Raw genomic sequence first — 15504 nt, forward strand, 5'->3', positions numbered from 1 at the left:
GATGGTACTTACTTGTCCTTTTCTAGTAATAATTCCTGGACTGGTCTGTTCCTGGCCCAGTGTATTTCTAGTTTGTTTTTTGGCTCACATGTCAGTTCTCTATCAGTTCTTAATTTCTGCATTCAAGAATGAGTTCTTCGTAACCTGAAGACTTTCAACTTGAACTGCAATGTATAGCCCACAGACGGTCTCTATGAAGAACCCATGTGAAAAATGAAGTTACCCCTAAGTGCAAAAGCAGAAGGCATCTCAGTGGAATACAAATGAAGGGGCAAGTGACCAGAGGGGGTCAGTTAGTGCAGGATGGGCAGAAATGTGAGCTGGTGATGTCACCCCCACCCCAGTAGCTAATGTATTATTGGCATCCAAGCTTTCTGAGTCTTGTCATATTATAGTATGACAGATAAGAAGTTAAGGGGTTTTCTTGTACATGTTTGCTTGAAGTAGTGACAGAAATATGGTATTTCTAAGGCCCACCTGGCTCTGCTCCTGGTGCTTGTGCAGACACACCTGTAACGTACAGACAGCTGTAGAGGGAAGCATGAGGCATCGTGCCTTCTCTTAGGTCAGCTCTGGATCAGTGCATAACACTGCATGCCTTCCTTGTGATTTCTCTGTAGAGGATAACATATGCTAAATGATAGTATTTGTAAAGTATTTTCAAGACCAGATTCTATATAAATTCAGAACTGTCACAGAGAATCAACAGACAATGTTCTGGTATTTTTGGAATGATGGTTTTGGAAATGGTGATTCTTGCATGAAATGTTTGAAATCTCCATATATGTTCCAGACTTCTAAGCCGGTTTGCCAGGTTTGCTTTTGTGTATTTGCTTCTTGAGTAGGGCATTATATCTTTTTTATGCTTTTCAAATAGATTATATGTATGAAAAAGCTAAGATTTCTTATGGAAATAGAGGCACATAATGTTTTTCTTAAAGGCAGCCTTGTATATTTTAAAAATATGCCCCATTTCAGGAGCTGTCATTGCAAGCACAATTCATTCCTCTTGTAACTGCAAGCACAATTCATTCACGAAGCACTTCTTTACCTGCTTGGGGTAGAAGTATTGGGCAGAGTTGTGTGGCTCTACCTGTTCCTGTCTGTGCTTGGATAGGAGGACGGACCCTGAGGAGATATTAGATCAAGGTAGAACACTGGCTTGTATGCCAGCCTTCCAGAAATATTTTGAATAGGAAAGATGTCTGTGCATTTTCCACAGCCGCCTGGAAAATAAGCTGGTCTCAATTGGCCATAAATTATTTTAAAAATTCGTGGGGCAAAAGGCACATGTAAATAAATAATTTAAGGTGAAAATTATAGCCCAAAACATGGGTAGGAGAACATGGAAGGAGGTACTGATGGATTAAGAAGGAGGTACTGATGGATTAAGGATTGCTCCAAATTTAGTGGCTATGGGTATTAGGCTTATTTAGCAGAAGGTGATGTCTGTAGAGCCTGAATACACCCAATGTCTTTCCAGTAAATTCCTTTCATGATTACTTAGCTAGAGTCAACTGTTACTCTTTGCATCCAAGAACTCTGATGTACTCACATTCCTGTGATCAGCTGATATATTTGTGATGCTATTTTTGGTATACTGTTGGATCCAATTTTCTATGTTCTTACCTAGGATTTTCCCTGGAGGCCCTGGGATGGCTCTTGGGTCCAAACATACTTAATCACTGCTCCCATGGGGCAGAGGGAAAGGAGGCTGGCTGGTGGATTGCTTTGCTGTTTCTGTGTAGTGGTACTTCAGGAACACTGGGAAACCTGGCTCAGGAGTCAGTCACCGTTACTCCTTGGCACAGCTTATTCTGTCTCTGAATACCTCTGCTATTGAGCACCCTACTGTTGGGAGCCCTACCATGAATGAACACTCAACTCTTCCTTTATCTTTGCATCACTTGGTCAGAAGTGAAAGTCCCTAGTTGAAACTAGGTCATGTTCTGTGGCCCAGCTGCCAGGGGTTAGGGAGTCTGGTTCCTGCCTCCACCAAGACTCTGATAGTGGGGGATTCTCTCCAGATGAGAAGGGGACAGAACAAAAGATCTCAAATGGGAAATTCTCTGTAAGAATATTTGACATCAGAAACTGTATTAATGTGGAGTTCCCGTCGTGGCGCAGTGGTTAACGAATCCGACTAGGAACCATGAGGTTGTAGGTTCGATCGCTGGCCTTGCTCAGTGGGTTAAAGATCCAGCATGGCCGTGAGCTGTGGTGTAGGTCGCAGACACGGCTCAGATCCCGCGTTGCTATGGCTCTGGTGTAGGCTGGAAGCTACAGCTCCGATTAGACCCCTAGCCTAGGAACCTCCATATGCCGCAGGAGCATCCCAAGAAATGGCAAAAAGACAAAAAAAAAAAAAAGGAAACTGTATTAATGTAAATCATAGGTGAAAGGACAAAGATCATTATCTCAGATTTTCTTTAAGAAGTTGATAAAATTATTACCTATTAAAAATCAAAACAAAATAAAACAAACTGAACAAAACCCAAAAAGCAGGAATAAAAGGAATGTTCTGTTTGATAAAGGGTATATATAAGGGCATATAGCAGTCATTGTACTTAAAGAAATTTCAGAAGCAATTAAAATCAGGAAGAAGATAAGGATGAATGTTCTCACAACTCTTAGTCCTCCTTCTATGAGGTTCCAGCCAGTACTGTAAGAGAAGTAAATATGGAAGAGGTCTTTTGATAATGAAGTACTAGAACACTTATTGGTAGAAAATGTGGTTATCTGAAAAGATTCCATGGACAAACTGTTTTCATTAGAAAGGGTTCTAGCAAGATGGCTAAGAAATAGAGCAGTGTAGGAAAATCAGTTGCTTTTCCAAGAGATTAGCAATAGTCAGAAGGTATAACAGTAATAAATCTATAGAATAGCTAAGAATAAGCCTGTATTAGTTTTTTATTATTGCATAGCAAAGTACCACAAGTTAGTGGTTTAAGCCTGCTCTGGTCTGTTTTCTCACCATTTTGAAAGTCTGAAGTCCAGGATGGCATGACTGGGTTCTCTCCTCAGGCTCCCAAGGCTGAAATCAAGGTGGTTGTCAGCATATCTCTTATCTGAAGGCACTGAGGAAGAATCTACTTTCAGACTCTTTGAGGTGTTCACAAAATCCAGTGCTTGTGGTTGCAGGCCTGAGGTTCCCATTTCCTTATAGGCTGTCACCTGGTGCTGACTCTCAGCTCCTTGAGGCTTCTTAACATTGCTTTCTTAGGGGGCCCACATGATTTTTCACATGGCAAAGATCTGTGGAATTGTTCTCATGCTTTAACTATCTTTGACTTCCCCTCTGCCTTCCTCATTTGCTGTAGAAAGTGCTTTGCTTATAAGGGCCCAAGTGATGAGGTTAGATGTACTCCAGCAATCTTTGTATTTTAAGGTCAAGATTGTGACACATAACATAATAAGAGGATTGATATTTTATCATACTCACTGGTTCCAGGGATTAGAGCAGGGGAGGGGGCATTTTGTAAATTCTGCCTACTACAATGCCCAAGTAGAATTTTCTAAGACCTACATGAAAAAAAGTATAACATTTCCTTGAAGGATAGAAAAGAAAACCATATAAGTTTCACTTTGTAAATACAGCATTACCTCCCAAGTCATCCAGTCTGTCATTTCAGTTTAATTCCGGTCAGATTCTTAACAGAATTGTTTGTTAAGTTGGCAGGCTGGTTCTAAACTTCCTGTAGTAGAGAAAAATGTCTAAGAATTGGCAGAGACAAATTTGAAAGAGAATGATAGATAACAACAAACTGTATTAAACTAAACTTAATAAAATCTTGGAACGTCAGACCAGGAATAATCTATGGCATAAATTGAGGATTCATTTAGTAGATGATAAGTTACTTCAGTCAAAAGAGAAATGATGGGATGGCCTTTTAGATAAATGGTGGTGCAGTTGTCTGTCCATTTGGAAGCAAAATTAGGCCCTTATCCCAAGCACAAAAATGGTTTCCAGATGGAGTGAAGAGCTAAATATACTAAATAAAATTGTACAAGGATGAGAAGTATTTAAGAGAAATTGCTCATAAACTTCAGGTTAGAGAATAACTAAAGTGCTAGGGTATGTGATTGGTTAGTAAGCACATGACAGAGCGGTTACTTTTATTCAGACCAGAAAATGAACAGGAAGATCATTACCCCCTCTTCTCTTTTTTTGCTCAGTCAGATTAGAAAAATGTTGCCCGATCCAAATGTTGCAAGGGTATGGGGACATGTACTCTCATTGAACGAAATGTAGTCTTTTTGGCAGGGTCCATTGTAATCTCAAGTAGGCCTCTCCTTTGAATGAGTAATTTCATTAACAAATTTTTTACCGTAGTTAAAGACATAGGTACATGAGCACAAAGAGGCATTTTCTGGATGTGGCATTGTTATTATAGCAGAAAATACTTAACAACCTAAAGATCCATCATGGAAGGGGTTTTTGTTGATAAATTATCAAATGGGTTTTAAGCAAAGGACCAATTAAGTTCAACCAAAGTAATTTGGAGGAAAACAAAATAGCTATGCAATTTGTAATAAGAACTGTCTTCTCCCAGTATGTGCTTTGATCAGCTTTTATCACCCTAAAATTTTATAATATATTTAATAAAAAACATTTTCCTTATATTACAATCCATTTTGTAAAAACAGCACAGTGTCTTCATTGTACATGAGTAAGTGTGTAATGGTAATTCTCTGAGAAAAGTGCAGCTGAACAAAACTCTGCTTCAGTAACATAATGTGTGACATCTTGGGGATTTCTCTTACTACCCTGTCATACCTGTCAATGATGGGGGAAAAAAAAGAAGTCTGTATCTATACGTATACCATCAACATGGATTCTTTTCAAGATTAATGTGTATGTGGAGTAATGCTTGCTGATTAAACGTTTCTCTTATATGTGAATAATTAATTTATTAGGTGATTTTAAAAATATAGGGGGGGAGAGGAGAGGTTAGTTTTTTAAACAGGGGTCTGCATTTACAGAGCATACAAGGGAAATGTTTTATGTCTGTGCTTATTTGCAAGAGATAAAGTCAAATATCTTCACAGGGGCTTTTCGGAACATTAACTGTGGTGGCTTTAATCTATGGGTTTATTAGTTAAGGATTGAAAATAAAAGCTTTGGTTGTAGGTGGCCAAGGTGGTAGAGTAGGAAGACCCTAAGCTCACCTCCTCCCCCGGGCACATCAAAATGACACTACTGACAGAGCAACTGTCTATGAAAATGATGTGAAGACTTGTACAAGCAAAAATACAAAGAAGGAACTACAGTGATGTGGGTAGGTGGGGCAGAGGTTCAGTATAGTCAAGACCCACAACCCTGGGAAGGAAACCCACACGTGGGAGGATTACCACCACTGCAGAAGTTCTCCCCAAAGAATGAGGGGTGAAGGTCCCCAGCCTGAGGGTTCTGCATTGGGAAGATAAGCCCCAAGAATGTTTCGCTTCAAATGGCTTTGTAGGCTGGTGAGGCTTGTGTATAGAAGAGCTGCAGGGCTGTAGGGAACAGAGACTCCACTCTTAACCGGTGCATGCACAACCTCATATGCTTTGAGTCCCAGCCCAGAGGCAGAACCTAATTTGAAAAATGCCTAGGTCATACCAACTTGCTGATCATACCAACTTACTGGAGAGATCAACTTGCTGATCTCCTGGAGAGGCAGGAAGTAACTGGCACCCCCTTTGGTGATACAGATGTGGGGGCAGCCATTTGTTGTGGCTTTGAGACACAGGTGATGGCAAAGGACATTTTGGAGTTTTCCCTCTAACCTGTTGGTGCTGAGGGCTTACTTGCTCAACAGCAGGTCAGCACCAGTTCCAGAAACCACAGAGCTTCACAGCCACCCATGCCAGGACCCATTTCTACCCAACACTGGGCTGGCAGGCACAGCCAAGGCAGGACCTGGCAGCCAATTGTGTTAGAAGCCTATCTTGCCTATGAGTGCCCTCATTATACCTGGCCCCACCACAGCAGAAAGGTCCACATAGCCTGTGTACAGGGCAACCCTAGAGCATATTGGTCTGGTGACTAGAGGAGAGTATGCTGCTGGGCCCCACAGGATGTCTCCTACATCAGACTGCTTCTTTAAGATTGGGAAACATAATCACTCTACCTAACACATAGGGATGAACACAGAGAATTAGGCAAAATGAGACAGATAATTGTATTCCAAATGATGGAATAAGACAAAACCTCAGAAAAAGAACTAAAGAAAGTGGAGGTAAGCAGTCTACCTGATAGATTTCAGGGTACTGATCACAAAGATGATCAGTGAACTTGGGAGAAAAATGGATGAACACAGTGAGACATTTAACCAAGAATTAGAAAGTATAAAGACCCAAGGAGAGCTGAAGAATACAACTGAAATAAAAAATACATTAGAAGGAATCACTGGCAGATTAAATGATTCATAGGACTGGATCAGCAAACTGGAAGACAGAGCAGTGAAAATCATCCAAGTTGAACAGAAAAAGGAAAAAAAAAGAAAAGAGAATGAAAGAAAAAAAAATGAGGATAGTTTAAGAGACCTTTGGAACAACATCAGTTGTATGAACATTTTGCATTATAGGAGACCCAGAAAGAGAAGAGAGAAAGGGATTGAAAACTTACTTGAAGAAATAATAGCTGAAAACTTCCCTGGCCTGGGAAGGTAAACAGACATTTAGGCCCACAAAACAGAGTGCAAACAGGATGAACTCAATGAAGTCCACACCAAGAAACAATTTAATTAGAATGACAGAAATTAAAGATGAAGAGAGAATCTTAAAAGCAACAAGAGAAGAGCAACTAGTCATGTACAAGGGAATTCTCATTAGACTGTCAGCCAGCTTTTCATCAGAAACTCTGCAGATTAGAAGGGAGTGGCTTGATGTATTTAAAGTGAAAGGGAAAAAACCTACAACCAAGAATATTCTACCCAGCGAGGGTGTCAGTTAGACTTGAAGGAAAGAGAGTTTTAAAGACAAGCTAAAGCTAAAAGAAGTCAGCACCTCAAAACTAGCTTCACAGGAAATGTTAAAGGGACTTCTCTAAGCAGACAAGAAAATACCACTACTAGAAATGTGAAACTTATGAAAGGAAAAATCTCATTGGTTAAGGCAAACATACAGTAAAAGTATAAACCAACCACATATAAAGTTAATAGGAAGGCTAGAAAACAAAAATAGTAAAATCATCTATATCCACAAAAATTAGTTAAGGGATACACAAAACAAAAAGATATAAAAATATGATGTCAAAAACAGTAAATGGTGGGGATTTGGGGGTGAATGTGTTAGAATGTGTTAAAACTTGAGATCATCAATGTAAAATAATCACATAGATTGTTACATATGCACCTCATGGTAACTACAAACCAAAAACCTATCATAAAAGAAAGGAGCAAAAAAGAACTACAGGAATTCCTGCTGTGGCATAACAGGATTGGTGGTGTCTCTGGAGCACAGGGTTGCAGGTTTGATTCCTGCCCCAGCACAGTGGGATTAAGGATGCAGTGTTGCTGCAGCTGTGTCATAGGTCACAACTACAGCTCGGATCTGATCCCTGGCCTGTGAATTCCATATGCTGCAGGGGGTGCAAAACAAAAAAACAAAAGCTACCAAAACAACCATAAAATTGTTAACAAAATGGCAGTAAGCATATACCTATCAGTTATTTAAAATCTAAATGCTCCAATCCAAAGACAGAGTATGGGAGTTCCTGCTATGGCTCAGTGGGTTAAGAATGCAGCTGGTATCCATGAGGATGACAGTTCAATCCTTGGCCTTACTCAGTGGATTAAGGATCCAGCGTTGCCATGAGCTGTGGCATAGGTTGAAGACAAGGATTGGATCTGGCATTGCTGTGGCTGCGGTGTACTCTGGCAGCTGCAGCTCCAGTTTGACCCCTAGCCTGGGAACTTCCATATGCTCTGGGTGCAGCCATAAAAAACAAAAAACAGAATAGCTCACTGGATGAAAAAGAAGATCCATGGTGTGCCCATCATGGCGCAGCAGAAACGAATCCTACTAGGAATAGGAACCATGAGGTTGTGGGTTTGATCCCTGGCCTTGCTGAGTGGGTTAAGGATCTGGCATTGCTATGACCTGTGGTGTAGGTGGCAGATGTGACTCAGATCTGGCATTGCTGTGGCTGTGGTATAGGCTGACAGCTGTAGCTCTCATTGGACCCCTAGCCTGGGAACCTCCATATGCTGCAGGCATGGCCCTAAAAAAAGAAAAAAAAAAAAAGAAGACCCATGTATATCCTGCCTGAAAGAGACTTACTTGAAATCTAAGACACATACTGAGAGGATGGGGGAAAATATTCCATGCAAATGGAAATGAAAAGAAAGCTGTGGTAGCAATATTTGCATCAGACAAAATATACTTTAAAAGAAAGAGTGTAATGAGAAAAAGAAGGGTAGTACATGATAATCTAAGGGATTAAATCAACAAGAAAGAAGTTACAATAAGTGCAAAAATATATCTATCTAACAAAGGAGTGCTTAAATACATACAGAAAATATTAAGAAACAAAGTGGGGAATTGATAGTAACAATAATAATAGGGGACTTTAACACACCATTTACATCAAGGGATAGATCATCCAGGCAGAAAATCAATAACTTGACTTAACATATTAGATCTGACGATCTTAGTAGATACATATAGAACATTCTATCCAAAAGCAGAGTACATATTCTTTTCATGCAAAACATTCCCCAGGATAGGTCACATGCTAGCATACAAAACAAGTTTCTATAAATATAAGAAGATTGAAATCATATCAAGTGTCTCTTCCACCCTCACTGGTATAAGACTAGAAATCTACTGAGTGCCTCAAATGGTACCTGGCACACACAGGTGCTTAATAAATACTTGCTGAAGAGTCTGTGAAAGAAAATAAATAAACAAATAAATAAAAAGACTAGAAATCAACTATAAAAAGAAAACTGCAAAAAAGCATGAAGACATGGAAGCTAAACACTAGTGGGTCACCGAAAGAAATCAAAGAGGAAATCAGAAACTCTAGAGATAAATGAAAATTGAAACATAGCAGTCTAAAATATGTGGGGTGCAGGACAAGCAGTTCTAAGAAGGAAGTTTAGTAATTCAAGCCTACCCCAGAAAAGAAAAATCTCAAACAATCTAATCTTACATCTAAAGGATATAGATAAGGAACAAACAAAACCCACAGGTAACATAAGAAATCATAAAGACTGAAGAAGAAATAAGTGAAGCACAGACTAGGAAATCAATAGAAAAGATCAATGAAACTAAGCACTGATTCTTTGAAAAGACAAACAAAATTCCTAACCTCTAGCCAGACTTACCAAGAGGGCCCAAAAGAGTAAAATCAGAAGTGAAAGGGGGCCCAAAAGACTAAAATCAGAAGTAAAAGAGAAGTTACGAAAAATTAAAGTAGAACTGCCATGTGATTTAGCAATTTTACTTCTTTACCTGAAGAAATAAAAAACATACTGCCTTTGCAATGGATAAGCAATGAGATCCTGCTGTATAGCACTGGGAACTATATCTAGTCACTTATGATGGAGCATGATAAAGACAGAAAAAGAATGTTTATATGTACATATGACTGCGTCACCTGGCTGTAGAGTAGAAAATTGACAGAACACTGTAAGCCAGCTATGGTGGAGAAAATAAAAATCATTAAAATCACAAACACTACACTAGTTTGAAAAGATAAATGCACTCCAGTGTTCAATGAAGCATTATTTCCAATAGCCAAAATGTAGAAGCTGCCTAAGTGTTCATTGATAAATGAATGGGTGAAGATGTGCTGTGTATATATACACAATAGAATACTACTACTCAGTCATTTAAAAAAAAGAAGTCTTGCTATTTATGACAGCATGGATAAATCTAGAGGATATTATGCTTAGTGCAGTGAGTCAGGGAAAGACAAATACTTGTGGAATCTAAAATCAGAACAAAAAAGATAAAATGAAGGCAGACTTGTAGATACAGAGAAGAAATGGATGGTTGCCAGAAGGGAGGGGTGAAATAGGTGAAGGGATTAAATGGTACAGACCTCCAGTTATATAATAACAAGGATACAATACGGAGCACAAGGAATATGGTCAGTAATATTGTAATAACTGTGTATGGGGACAGATGGTTACTAAACTTACCCTGGTGATCATTTCATAATGTATGCAAATGTATTACACTTGAAACTAATATTTAAATTAAAAAATAACAACCTTTTTAAGAAAAATAAAAAATTTTAAAAGCATTGGCTATTGTTATTTCAACTTTATATGTATTCTGCTTTAGTTGTGGAATAATGATGTAAGTGATAATTGCTTTTTTAAAGTGAAAGAACTGTGGGATTTTAACCAATGTAAGTTTTTAGAATGAGTTTATTAGCTACACTTCATATAAACTATGATCTTTATTAAAATGATAATTTTGCCTTGAATTTACAGTGCCGAAAGACAAGATACTACACCTTGTATTAATTTAAAATGTACAACAGTTTAAAAATTGTTTTCTAAAGCAATTTATTGAATACTTAGAATCCCTTTCTTTGTAATTGAGGCAAAACTTAAGGAGGGACCCAGGGGCTAATAAAATTTTTCCCATGTGAGTGAAGCTAATAAAAGATGAGAACTGTGACTGTGCCCCACTGAGAAAGACAAGACACTTTATTAAAAAAAGCAAAAAAAAAAAACCCAAAACCCAAAAAACTGTGAATTATTTTTGCAGAAGTCAACGAAAGGTTCCGTTGTCCTTGAGCACGTATTTCGTCACATAAACCTTGTGGAGATAGATTATTTTGGGCTGCGTTACTGTGACAGAAACCATCAGACGGTGAGTACAATGACTTCATATTAAATTTTTCTGGTTATAAATTTCACTGTATCTCTGGCTTTTCCTGATGACTAGGCTTTTGTAACTGAAAATGACTGGAAAACTTAAACATATTTTCTACTGCCATTTTCTTGGCATCTTTTCCACCTCTGCCAAAAATCTGTAGATTTGTAGGATTCACAGCTTATGTATATAGAGAGTTCTTTGTTGGTGGCTTGCATGGTTTCTGTTTTTGCAGCCATCTCAGAGAGTAGTTTCCTTTTGTGCTCTTACAGGGACTGAATTAGCCGTTAAAATGGTTATGATTCTGGTGGCTGGTCTTTTGATGTGACAGATATTATTGGTTTTTAAGAAACTAAATGGTTTAAAGAGAAGAAGTAGTGTAGAAAGGTGCCTAAGTTTTAGAAGTTGGATGAGCAGTCACAAAATAAAATAAATGGGGGGAGTTCCCATTGTGGCGCAGCGGAAACGAATCTGACGAGAAACCATGAGGTTGCAGGTTCCAGCCCTGGCCTAGCTTGGTGGGTTAAGGATCTGGCGTTGCTGTGAGCTGTGGTGTAGGTTGCAGACACGGCTCGGATCCTGCATTGCTGTGGCCGTGGCATAGGCCGGCAGTTGTAGCTCTGATTAGATCCCTAGCCTGGGAATCTCTGTATGCTGTGGGAGCGGCCCTAAAAAAAAGGGCAAAAATAAATAAATAAATAAATAAATAGGGGTTTTCATTCATGAGTTTGAATATGAGTAATAAAGGCACCCAAGCTTTTGGTGTCTGATGGTCAGTTGTTCATGGGGATTTAACTGAAGATCTTCCTGACTGGTTGGTTGTGGGGAGTTACTAAGAAATTCACCCCATTGGTTAGTACAGATTCTACATGGTTATAAGGCTGAAGAGCTATTTCTTATATGATGAACAGAGAGACTTTGGAGGTGATGATTTTGAGGGGTGAAAATATATTCATCAATGTGACTTTCTAAGATCTTAACCTCAGTCTTATTATGCTTATAATGCTTATATGCTTACCTCAAAATACCTTACTTAGGGGTTCCCCTTGTGGCTCAGCGGGTTAAGAACTCGATTAGTGCCCATGAGGATTTGGGTTCGATCCCTGGCCTCACTTACTGGGTTAAGGATCCGGCGTTGCCTCAAGCTGCAGTGTAGGTCACAGGTGCTATTCAGATCCCATGTTGCTGTGGCTGTGGTGTAGACTGGCAGCTAAAGCTCCAATTTGACCCCTTAGCCTGGAAACTTCCATATGCTGCGGGTGTGGCTCTAAAAAGAAAAAGAAAAAAAAAAAAAAGGCCATTTGACTGAACTTTTATTTTTTATACTCTTTTTGAAATAGATTTCCTCCTTTTCCTTCCTTAGTTCTCCAGCCTCCACTGGGTCACCTGGGGTCTGTTCATTGAGACACATGATTGTCTGAGTGAGTTTGCTTCTGCCCTTTTCCCAAGAATGTGCTAAGATGAGAAGAGGCAGGCAAAGGGAATGCCGTTGATGGTGATAACTTGTGATTTTTCTTGAGCTAGTTCCATAACCTGTTCTGTTTCACAGGAGGATTTCACAAAGTAGGAATAAAAAATTGGGTGTGTTGGTTAGCTTTCCATAGGACAGAATGGCTCTCTAAAGGCAAGTGGTCATTAATGCATACTTCAAAGAAAGGGACTGGACATATTCAGAAGCTTACTGAATTCTGCGCTGTATAGGTCATAAGTCAGTATCGCAGAACTATAAATCCATACTGAAAGATTAAGTTGAAGGCTATGGAAGATATCTTGCATTACATTCATATTTCTGAAATAGCATTTTTCTGAGCAGAAGGAAATTCAGTTTCCTGATCTTATCTAGTATGTCAGACCTTGCCTGGAAAGATTGACTGTCTTGCTACAATTGTATAGACCTTATCTGTCTCTCTGGCTGCCCCCCCCCCCGCTTCCCTTTTTCACATTCCACAGGAAAAATGTGAAAAGCTAGAGAAGTTCAAACAATGGCTCCTATCATTGCAAAAGAATTAGTAGTATTGAATTAGAATTAGTAGTATTTGTTCATTCAAAGTTGTCTAGGGCTTGTTAAGGATAACCTTTTTTTTTTTTTCTCATACTTCTATTTCTAAGGGATGGTGTTTGTGATAGTGTTTGTAAAACAAGTTTTAGGAGAAAATAAATTATACAGTTGGAGGGAGAAAACTGCTAAGTCATGATTTTTATGTTGTAAAAGCATTGGCTGTGTCGGTCACATGAAAAGCTATTTTTTTGCCTCCTGAATTTCTTTCTTTCTAGTAAACTCAGATAAAATAGAGGTGATTTATAAATATTACTTCGTCTTTTCATGTTCAAATGTCTTGTCTGATTGTCTCATTTTCCTCTTAATTGTAGGAAGCTGTGTGAATAAGGTCATGAAAATTTGCTCTTCCTTTAGGTCACCATTTAAGTATCATTTCTGTAGGGCTGATCCAGGTTGTATGGGTAGGAACACGAAATTCTATTCCTGATTCACTTCTCTTGGGTTCTGGGGCAGGAATAAGAGCAGGCAGCCTTTTCACTCTAGAAGGGCAACCCTCCACCACCAACTTGAAGTTTCTGAGGAAATTGTCGATAAACCTGAATTTGCATTTCTCTGTCCATTCTATTTATATTAGTAGGAACAGCCCTTCATATCCTGTAGTTATTTAGAGTCAGTAAGAATTTAAGCAAAGAGATCTTGCTGTATAGCACTGAGAACTATATCTAGTCACTTGTCATGGTGCATGGTAGAGGAAAATGTGAGAAAAAGAATGTATATATGTATGTTGTGACTGGGTCATTTTGCTGTATAGTAGAAAATTGACAGAACACTGTAAACCAACTATAATGGAAAAAAATAATTTAAAAGAAGTGGGAAAAAAAAGAATTTAAGAATATCTTTCTGTCAGAATGGCATAGGACACAGTGAAAAATCTTTGTCTTAAAAACAGAGGAATGATTTCTATGAATGTACCTGAATTATTGTCCATTAGATTGGATTTTGTTCATTGCTTTACTCTTTTCTTTTTTCTTTTTTTTTTGGTCTTTTTGCTATTTCTTGGGCTGCTCCCACGGCACATGGAGGTTCCCAGGCTAGGGGTCGAATCGGAGCCGTAGCCACCGGCCTACGCCAGAGCCACAGCAACGCCGGATCCGAGCCACGTCTGCAACCTACACCACAGCTCACGGCAACGCCAGATCGTTAACCCACTGAGCAAGGTCAGGGACCGAACCCGCAACCTCATGGTTCCTAGTCTTATTCGTTAACCACTGAGCCACGACAGGAACTCCTGCTTTACTCTTTTCTGCAGCTGAAAGTTGATTTTAATGGTGAATGCCTGTGAAACAATCTTTTGTGTAATTAAGATCTACATAGAGAAGATTTCGAGGCGCTAATGGGGACCACTTAGGTCAATTCTTGAAGCAAGTAAAAAGAGGAAGTGGGAAGAAGAGGTGGGGATAAGAGGGAGGAAAGATGACAAGGAAAAAGAGATTGCTACATCAGTGAACAGATGTCCTTCCTCCTCCCTCCATTAACAGTGTGGACTGTGCCTTGGGGCCAGGCCCATGGTGGGGGTGTGTGGGATAGACTGGACAGCCTGCGGCACTGCTGTTCAGCCAGTTGTGGTCAAAGTATAAGTGTGCAAATGTGAGCGAGTTAGACTGGCAGTGGCTGAAGAGCTGGTGAGGAAGGGTCAGCGAGGGCTTTATGCCCACCTCAGAGAACTAGTGTATGTTGCATGAAGAGGTGGGCAGCTACCCTGGAGAATTAGGGATGAGCATGTCCCTGGGACAGGTGGACCCCACATGGCAGGGAACTTGCTGTCTGTCCTATAGAACCACGGTATCCAAGGGGCCCTGATCTAGACGGTATCAGCTGCTGCCGTCCTTGTCACCAAAGTATCAGGAACTGTTGAACGTTTTCTTACATTCATTACATGCTCAGAACAACTGTGCAGGTCAAATACTACTATTCTGTCATCAGAGGGGAAGAATCAGAAGCTAAAAAGTTCGGAGTTCCCTTTGTGGCTCAGTGGTTAATGAATCCAACTAGGATCCATGAAAATGTGGGTTTGATCCTGGGCCTCGCTCATTGGGTTAAGGATCTGGCGTTGCCATGAGCTGTGGTGTAGGTTGCAGACTCGCTTGGATCCTGTGTTGCTGTGGCTGTGGTGTAGGCTGGTAGCTGTGGCTCCGATTTGACCCCTAGCCTGGGAACTTCTGTGTGCCATGGGTGAGGCCCTAAAAAGCAAAAATAAAAAAATTTTTTAAATTTAAAAAGTTAAAAATAAAAATGAAAAGTTTAAACAACTTCCTCAAGGTCCCATAACCAGCAAGTATTAAGACCGGAACTCAAACCCAAGTCTTCACGTCTCTAAGACCTTTCAACCAGTGTAATATCCTGACAGGAATGCCTGTAGGATGAAAAGGTCATGCACACTTAGGTCCCTTTTATGTAACTTACATATTAATGTTTGTAGAGAGGCTCTGAGTGGTGTTTTCCAATAAGCCAACTTCTCAGATTGACCTTGTAGCAAGAGAGCTTATTTAGGCCTTTGTGTATTCACACATTCGTGTGGTTGTTCAATGGTTATTTAATGAGTACCTCATCTGTGCAGGCCATGTTCTCGAGCTTTTGATGTTTTTCACGGAGTCTGAGGAAAAGGAATTTACTGACTGGAATATTAA

General features: G+C 39.6%; 1 protein-coding gene across 3 annotated transcripts in view; it reads left to right on the forward strand.

Moving 5' to 3' along the window:
• The window catches only part of EPB41L4A (erythrocyte membrane protein band 4.1 like 4A), a 264522-nt gene that overhangs the window by 96019 nt on the left and 152999 nt on the right, over positions 1-15504 (forward strand). For all 3 annotated transcript variants that reach the window (XM_047778430.1, XM_047778432.1, XM_047778431.1), the window contains one exon: positions 10711-10815. In XM_047778430.1, the coding sequence (XP_047634386.1) occupies positions 10711-10815 (105 nt within the window). The remainder of the gene's footprint in view (positions 1-10710; positions 10816-15504) is intronic.

The sequence above is a fragment of the Phacochoerus africanus genome, chromosome 4 (assembly GCF_016906955.1).
Source record: "Phacochoerus africanus isolate WHEZ1 chromosome 4, ROS_Pafr_v1, whole genome shotgun sequence".
In the NCBI taxonomy this organism is placed as follows: Eukaryota; Metazoa; Chordata; class Mammalia; order Artiodactyla; family Suidae; genus Phacochoerus; species Phacochoerus africanus.